This window comes from Mauremys mutica, chromosome 3, assembly GCF_020497125.1.
Source record: "Mauremys mutica isolate MM-2020 ecotype Southern chromosome 3, ASM2049712v1, whole genome shotgun sequence".
Lineage (NCBI taxonomy): Eukaryota > Metazoa > Chordata > Testudines > Geoemydidae > Mauremys > Mauremys mutica.
The window spans coordinates 128,354,182-128,362,940 of record NC_059074.1 but is presented as its reverse complement, the minus strand read 5'-3'; the positions used below and the strand labels follow the sequence as shown (position 1 = coordinate 128,362,940).

Below are 8,759 nucleotides of genomic sequence, written 5' to 3'. Positions count from 1 at the left end.
AAGAATTAAATGCATATAATTTTCATAAAGATGCACCAACAATCATAAAGAACAGATGATACTATGGAAGTGGCACTAAAATTGTGGTTACACTTAAGAAAAGGGGTATATATATGGAGAGAAACCTTTTCCTGCTTATGATAATGCAGGCTGGGTTGCTTTTAATGAGCAGTGACAATATTGCTTATATATATATTTACAGGTACAAAAATAGCTGAATAACTGATTCATAATTCTTTCCCTGACTAGAAAGATCAGCCTCTGCCCGTAGAGAAAATAAAGATGGCAAACTTGATTCAGGTCATGATTTTAAAAAGTGATTAAGTGATTTTAGGTGCTTCAGTTTAAATGCGCAACTTGATATTTTAGAGAGAAGATTGAGAAAGCACTGAGCACCTACATTTTGAAAAGTCAGGCTCCTTTAAATTGGATCTAACTAGGCACCTAAAATCACTTGACTTTGATATTTCCTGGTCTTTGTTACACTGCTTTCAAGTTCCAATGGTTGCCAGCATTTTAAAGTGCCACTTGCTCAAGATCTGGTCCCACTGCAAAGAGATTAGAAAATTAATTCTTTATTTTAAATTGGATGAGGTTGTTAAAACCACCTTTCAGATTTTACAACTTTTTCTTTGTATAAAATTAAGTGTCACTTTAATAGAAAATACAGTGAATTATCAAGGTCCATTTTCTTATGCACCTGTTCAAAGTGATACATTTTAATAAGATTCCCTTTATTGTACATTCACTTTAACCCTGATTTATAAAGAAAACTATACAAATACTGTGCTTTCTGCTCATTTTACTTCTAGAAGGTGGAAAGGGGGCTTCAATACAAAATTAAATATGGCTTTGCTTTTCCCCTCTTCAGCATAGAAAAAGTAACCTTCAGGTAACTTTACAAAAAAGAGTACCAATGCTCACAGCAAGCCATTCATGTTCAATGTCATAGGCTATAAGTGCACTCTAGTCCAGTGTATGTCCAGTTGATTATTTTAAAAAAGAATTTCAAGTATTAGTTTCAAAATTCCAATGAGTATAGTCCAAAAGACAGATTCCTCATCCTGAGATTGATCTTCTGGTGAATGAGTACGCTTCTGGCTTGCCTCCATCTCTTCTGGGTTGTAGGAAGCCTCACCAAATGGATAATCTACAATTGTTCTATCATAATATACTTTCATTTCAAACTCACTCTCCGAGTGAGAGGGATGACCATAGATTCCTATTCCCACTGGGCGGCGGAAGTGGGCTGGTACATAAACAACATCTTGGCCACAAGTTACAGACTGTAACTCATATTCATCAAAACTGGGGTGAAGGGTCGTATCAGATACATACAAATCTGCATCGCCTTTTAAACTCTGCATCTGAAGTACTATCTTCCCGTCATGATTTAGTCTCAAGTAGCTATAGTTTCCAGCTCCAATCTGACCTTGGACTACATGAAGAAGAATCCATTCATCAGGCACATCCTCTTCCTCAAAGCTATCACCCATAAGTAATGCTTGAGCTGCTAGAAGGATCACCAACGTTTTCTTCCAATGTGCTGCCATAACTCTTACGTTTGACATTAAAAGAACTCTTCCAACATCATGTGTTGTAAATACCCTGTTAATACAGAAGAAATAATTCAGGTTTCAATGTGGTCCACTTTTGGAAAAGATCTCTTGAATTCCTGTCTTTGAAGTACCCAAGTCCCTATAAAATTAAGTTAAGAGAAATGTATTCTGAGATATTTTATATGGGACCAATAACTATTATCAAAAATGTAAATGTGCTAATGTGAGGTTTAATATACTTGATTTGCTTAACTAGATAAAGCATAAACAGTTTTAAGTAGCAACTGCTCAGCAAACACATTAGCTTGCTGATGTGAACTTATAGTACTGCGTAAATATTATTTCAAATTAATAAACTTAACATGTAGGTGGGTGGAAATAGACCGTTTGTCAAAAAAGGATAAGCTTCAGTAGTGATTTTATGGTTTGGAAAAAGTATTCAATTAAGGCCTTTGTGTTTGAAGAAGTGTAGCTTAGTTTGTATTAGAATAGTTTGGGGCATGTGTCATTTGGTTTTTCATCTAGCTTTAGTAGCATACTGAGGTACAGATCTGGATTTGTGTATAGAAATATATACGGGGACCCCTGCATATTGAGAATTATGACTGATTACATATTTAAGTAAACAAGTTAGTGGATCTATCAAAACATATAAATAGTTTAAGAAATCCTGAGTTATCCAAATAAATAAAAACTGTTAATGTAACAGCTGAGTTTGTGTACATAAGTGAAATTCAAAGGTATGTTTCTCATAACAAATCCTGTCATACTGAATGTGAAAAGGCCATGTACAAAGAGGCAACATTTCAGTTCCAAGTCCCATGCCTGGTTTCAGAATATAAAGTTGACCATATCAATTTTTTTTGCATTTAAAATTAAGTATTCTAAATCTACCAAGAGTGTCATGTTTCAGCCCCAAAATAAGTTTGTCACCACTCTTGATTTAGACTTTATCGCTTTCATAAAAAAACCCAACAGTTATAGTTGAATATTAATGTAAGCAGTTATTTGTATTATAGTAGTACCCAAAATGGACTAGGTGCTTTCCACTCATACAGGACAGAGTCCCTGTCTTCAAGAGATTTCAATCAAAGTTCTTGTGCAAATTTCACCTAGCTTTCTAAAATTAAACATTTATAATTAAACTCACTGGAAGGGCATATTGAGTGGGGTCCCACAGAGATCAGTTCTGGGTCTGATTCTGTTCAATATCTTCATTGATGATTTAGATGATGGCAAAGAGGGTACACTTTTAAAGTTTGTGGATGACACCAGGCTGGGAAGGATTGTAAGTGCTTTGGAGGATAGAAATAAAATTCAAAATGATCTGGAGAAATGGTCTGAAGTAAATAGGATGAACTTCAATAAGGACAAATGCAAAGTACCACACTTAGGAAGGAACAATCAGTTGCACACATACAAAACGGGAAATGACTACCTAGGAAGGAGTACAGTACTGCAGAAGGATCTGGGAGTCATAGTGGATCACAAACTAAATAGGAGTCAACAGTGTAACACTGCTGCAGAAAAACATTCCCAGAATATTTGGGGTATTAGCAGGAGAGTTGTAAGCAAGACACAAGAAGTAATTCTTCTGGTCTACGTCACGCTGATTTGGCCTCAACTGGAGTATTGTGTCCAGTTCCGGGGGGCCACGTTTTAGGAAAAATGCGGACAAATTGAAGAAAGTCCAGAGAATAGCAACAAAAATGATTAAAGGTCTAGAAAACATGACCTATGAGGGAAAATTGAAAAAATTGTTTATTCTAGAGAAGAGAAAACAGGGGTCATAACAGTTTAAGTGCGTAAAAGGCTGTTACAAGGAGGAGGGAGAAAAATTGTTCTCCTTAGCCTCTGAAGCTAGGACAAAAAGCAGTGGGCTTAAACTGAAGCAATGGCAGTTTAGATTGGACATTAGGAAAAACTTCCTGTCAGTGTGGTTAAGCACTGGAATAAATTGCCCAAAGAGGTTGTGGAATCTCCATCATTGGAGATTTTTAAGAGCAGGTTAGACAAACACCTGTCAGGGATGGTATAGAAATAATACAATAGTCCTGCCATGAGTGCAGGGGACTGGCACAGATGAATTCTTAAGGTCTCTTCCAGTCCTATGATTCTATGATTTATATAGCCCTATAACTTGCAGAATGTTCTGCCCTAAAGACTTTTACAATGTAAGGCCAAAATTTTGCAAAGGTACATGAGGGAAAAGAGCGAAAGATGGCACTTGACTGATGAGGCAGACAGTGGATTTGTGAAAAGTGATAAAGGACAGAATGTTTTAGGCAGAAAATTCATGCGTTGAGTACCTAATCCATTTTAATTTGAGAAAGTAGTGGGACATCCATGAGAAGATGAAACAGGGAAGAGATGGAGAAGTAAATGAGAGTATTAAGAGACCATGGGAACAACTGAGGCTGCGCCCAGGGGGTCGCTGATGGGAGGATGAAAGAAAAGCTTGCAGAGGGGAGGAAGCCAAAGACACCTCCCCCAGGGAACATGCACTGGACTAGGAGGAGTGGGATCTACCCTGAAGAAGTAGGCAGTAACCTGCGAGAACTAGGAAAGGCCAGACGAAGCCAGGGTCAGAGGGGGATATAAAAGCTAGACCTGGTGAGCGATACCTGAAGCAATGAAACCGTGACGATACCAAGGACATACCCGCTTTTCTCCGAAAACAAAAGCTTTCAGAGCGGGAGAACCTGCTTTCTGGTTAGCCCACAGGCACTCCCGGGGTTGAGGGAAGAGACGAACGAAACATACGACTGCCCCTGGTTTGCCAGCTCGCTTGACCTCGTTCTGTAGCTCTCGGCACACGCTGAACGGGGCCACGTTTCTCCCCAGCCCCGGGCACTTTCTCTGCTGCGCCCGTCGCCTCCCCGGGAACCTGGGTTCAGCTCTCGCCGGCGTCCCTCGGCGCAGCCTCCACCCTAGGGCTGGGATCGCCGCGGAGCCCAGGGGCCCCGCCCGGTCACGGAGCAGCGGCGATCGGACACCAGGCTCCGGCCGCTGCCTCTGACAGGCGCCAGGCCCGGCCCCGCTCGCCGCCTTAGCCGGGCTGGTCACGGCGGCGCTCACAGGCGCGGCCCCCCCGGGATACGGGGCACCTGCCTCCCGAGGAAACAACCTGAACCCCGCGCTGGGACGGCGGCGGCTCCCCCCGGTCTCCCCGCCCGCCCCGGCCCCCCGCTCACCCCCAGGCCGAGCAGCTCCACCCGCCCCGCTGCCGGCCACCGCGCCGTGCTCCGCGGCGGAGACTCAGCCAGGCCGCGGGCCTCCTGCTCTCGCGAGAGAGCCTGTGTCCAAGGGCGGGCGGTCGCGGTGGGAGGCGGCGCTGTGTTTACCCGCCTCCAGGCGTCCCCATGACAACCGGATGCCGTGAGAGCGCGGCCGCTATTCCGGGCAGCTGCCCCGCCCCCGCAGACGGTGCTCAGCTGGTTGTGAACCGGAAGTGCAGGTGGCCCCACGGGGAGGAGGGGCAGCCACGCGCCGCGTCGCCCCTGCCCGCCCGGCGCCGGGATGGTGTCCCCCGTCCAGCCCCTGGGGCGCCGAGCTGGCCTGGCACAGCCTTGTGCTGCGTCCGGGCCACTCCCGCTCGGAGCCCAGCCCCGGGTCAGCCCTACCCCCAGGGCGTCCCTGCACTTTGATCTTTGCCGTGGGTCAACGCAGATCAGAAAACAGGTGGTGTTACCACAAGACCGCCACACCCCGTGGCAACGGGTCAAAGTTCAAATGTGGGTGCTTGACATTAGATGACGAAGGCTCCGTGTAACGCACTTTCACCCATCTTGGATCTCTCTCTTACTCCTACTGGGTGGACCACTATGAGATTCAGAGAGACAAGGTGGGTGAGGTAATAGCTTTCATTGGCCCAAGCGCTGTAGGTTAGACAAGCTTTCAAGCACCACAGAGCCCTTCTTCAGGGCTGGGAAAAGCAGGCTCTGTGTCAGGTTTCAGAGTGGTAGCTGCGTTAGTCTGTATCAGAAAAAAGAACAAGAAGTACTTGTGGCACCTTAGACACTAACAAATTTATTTGAGCATAAGCTTTCATGGGCTAAAACTCATTTTATTGGATGCATGCAATGGAAAATACAGTAGGAAGATATATATACACAGAGGACATGAAAAAATGGATGTTGCCGTACCAACGGTACAAATGTAATTGATTATGAGAGTAATCAATTAAGGTGATCTATTACCAGCAGGAGAAAAAAAAACTTTTGTAGTGATAATCAGGATGGTCTATTTCTGACAATTGACAAGAAGGTGTGAGTACCATTATGGGGAAGAAATTAGCACGGGGAAATAGTTTTTATTTTGTGTAATGACCCATCTACTCCCAGTCTTTATTCAAGCCTAATTTAATGGTGTCCAGTTTGGAAATTAATTCCAATTCTGCAGTTTCTTGTTGGAGTCTGTTTTTGAAGTTTTTTTGTTGGAGTATTGTGACTTTGAGGTCTGTAATTGAGTGACCAGGGAGGTTGAAGTGTTCTCTGACTAGTTTTTTAATGTTATAATTCTTGACATCTGATTTGTATTCATTTATTCTTTTGCATAGAGACTGTCCAGTTTGGCCAATGTATATGGCAGAGGGGCATTGCTGGCATTGTGTGGCTCCAAAGCTTGTGTCTCTTACCAACAGAAGTTAGTCAAATAAAATATATTATTTCACCCATCTTGTCTCTCTAATAGTCTGGGACCAACAGGGCTACAGCTACACTGCATATGAGATTTGTGACTCTGCTACTGTCTTCCTGCTAACAGACTTGGTCCTTTAGCTCAAGCAGGAGACAGTGGTGCTTCTAGATTTTTTGGACATCCCACCAGCAATCCCTGCAGATAACCTGACTGATCACCTAAATAAGCCCCAGATTTCCAGAGGTGCTGATGTGATGTCCATGTATATGGAAAGATTTATACATTTACACGTGGAGGCCCTTTGGTTTTCTTCATCTTCAAAGTTCTCTATAGATCGGCTTGAAAGTTTTAGATTTTTATTGGTAAATGTTGATTTCACTGTACACATACAAACCAACAAAAATATTTCCATCAACAATAATTTACAGATATGCAAAGTAAGAAAATTGTATTAGTGTTTGATTTAAAATATTTACTGTGTATATTTTAACATATGATGTTGACAAATTGTTTTAACAGTTATAAAACTTTAACTTTTTTAATCTCAACATCTACTGTCATTAAATAATTATGGTTTGTCTCCCCCTATAACTTCCCACAATTATGAAAATTTAAATTAATAAAAGTCTAAAAAATACTTAAAAATAAACATCCATCAAAATTAGAAAAAAAATAAAAATTGAATTCTGCCAAGGCTATCTGCATCCAATTTACTGTTTGTATTAGAGGGAAATCCTAGTTAGCCTCCACCAGCTTACCACAAAGGATCTGATGCTTCAGCTTTTCTCCCCACAATCAGAATTCATCTCTTTTTCCAGTAGCAGGCAAACATTTTCTCTTCACTGCTGCTTCCTTCGAATTCACAGAAAAGCCCAGGTGTTCTGCTCTACCTGTCCTATTCCTTGCCAGGGAGGGAGCTGCAGGAGCTGCTGTGCTCTCTGTCCCCTATATGGAGGGAGGGGGAAAAAGTGCTGGGAGTTGGGCAGAAGGATGAAGCTGAGGTTGGCCATGGGAGGAAGAACAGGAGAGGGGAAGAGGGAACAGTCTGCATCCTCATGGTGCTCTGATTAGGAGAACCAAGAGGATTCAGTGAGGGCGATTAGCTGCTCCACTCATTCTATTGCTTACCTGAAGCAGTGAGTGGAGCTCCTGACTCTATTGGCATCCTTTAATGGATAGAATAGTATGTCGGCTCAAGTGTGTGTGCTCTTGTAAACTCTAGTTGCTACAGCCTAAAGAGGAGATAAACCCTACTACTCTACTGCGTATATGTGAATTTTTCATGGGTTACTACCCGTTATATAACAAAACTTATAGTTCTCATTCTGATTGCCCAGACACTGGTTTTACCCAAGTGTGACTTCACTGATTTCAATGGAATTACTACTGATTTCCTCCAGTGTAATTGAGAGATAAACCGGGCCCCAAATTATTTGTTTTCAACATATATAAATATTAGGTGTAATTTTATCATCCTTAGACATTAGCTAGTCCTTGAGGATGAACTGCCTACATCAATGTGCAGGCACAAAACCATGTGTTCCTGGCAGATCACAACTCACATATTGTTCCTGTTTGTTAATATAACATTAATTGTATAAAAATTGTCACATTTTTAGGTTTGATACAAATGGTTTTAGTTACAAATATTTGTCCTTTGTTATTTCAATTTTAATGTAGATAATCAAATTTATAAAATTAAATTAGATATGTAAGAATGTCTAGAATACTTAGTGGCTTCTTATTAGGTACTAAGTGGTCTGCTGAAAGAATTATCTGTTTTTTTAAAGAATTTGCATTTCTCAATTCATTTGAGGCAAAGTGACAGTCATCTTGTTTAGATTATTTTCATAGTTTTTCAGTAAGGCATCAGACATTTAAAATGGACTAAAGTCAGTTAAGTGAATACATGTTACAGAAATAAAGACTTTAAATATATTTTTTGCTCTGTATCCAAATAAAGGTGAAAAAATCTGTTAGTAATGTTCCTGGACACTAAAGATTACAGAGTTGATGTAGCAAAGCATAAATATGTTTAAAATATATGCTGTAAATAAATAAGGATATGAAGCCTCTCACCTGTAGGTCACCTGTTTGCAACCAATTCTTTTTTCTATCTGATGATTTTTTGGTCACCTATGAGATATGAGTCAATCTCAGTTCAGTTCAGAGTGGCTGCTGCCCACATCATAAAAAGAGAGGCCATTATATAATTGGCACAATGTAGTGCCCTTGATGGCAGCTTTTAATCCCTACAGACAGTCTTTCCAGTTCAGGATGGAGGGATACTGATGGAGCAGCATGGGGAAGCTTGCACTGCCAATGTCATCACTGTACCTTCATTGTGGGTGAACAGAAGACTTTGGTTGCCACGGTTGTCAAACAAACATCTTTCAAATGTGTGCTTGTTTTAATGTAAACGCCTTTTCACATCTGAAGTAATTAATTATATTGGGTCAGATTCTCAGCTGGAGTAGATCCTTTAAGACAATGGAGTTAACTCCAGTTTACACCAGCTGAGGATCTGACCCATTATCTCAATGATATAATTAAAATAACTAT

At 41.5% G+C, this 8,759-nt stretch overlaps 2 protein-coding genes across 8 annotated transcripts in view; one reads left to right on the top strand and one right to left on the bottom strand.

The window, feature by feature from the left end:
- Positions 1-559: 559 nt before the first annotated feature.
- On the bottom strand, positions 560-8,498 carry C3H6orf120 (chromosome 3 C6orf120 homolog). Of its 7 annotated transcripts, XM_045008740.1 has the most exons (3): positions 8,277-8,498; positions 6,956-7,142; positions 560-1,608 (listed from the first exon to the last, which is right to left on the bottom strand). In XM_045008740.1, exon 3 carries the CDS (start codon positions 1,569-1,571, stop codon positions 996-998), a length of 576 nt encoding a protein of 191 aa, XP_044864675.1. In that variant the 5' UTR covers positions 1,572-1,608; positions 6,956-7,142; positions 8,277-8,498; the 3' UTR covers positions 560-995. The 7 variants fall into 7 exon arrangements, with proteins under 7 accessions (XP_044864675.1, XP_044864676.1, XP_044864672.1 ...); XM_045008741.1 differs by lacking the exon at positions 6,956-7,142; XM_045008737.1 differs by lacking the exons at positions 6,956-7,142; positions 8,277-8,498 and adding an exon at positions 4,754-4,910.
- WDR27 (WD repeat domain 27) overlaps positions 4,924-8,759 on the top strand; it is a 227,850-nt gene continuing 224,014 nt past the window's right edge. The window contains exon 1 of the transcript XR_006577765.1: positions 4,924-5,403. The gene's annotated coding sequence lies outside the window, so the exon portion shown is untranslated. The remainder of the gene's footprint in view (positions 5,404-8,759) is intronic.

Bases quoted from the DNA above. Each gene is read 5' to 3' on its own strand.
- C3H6orf120 (XM_045008734.1), bottom strand. From the start codon at position 2,777: ATGAAGATATTGAACAGAATCAGACCCAGAACTGATCTCTGTGGGACC. The intron at 1,609-2,709 runs GTGAGTTTAATT...CTGTATTAACAG, and splicing joins CCACTCAATATGCCCTTCCA to GGTATTTACAACACATGATG.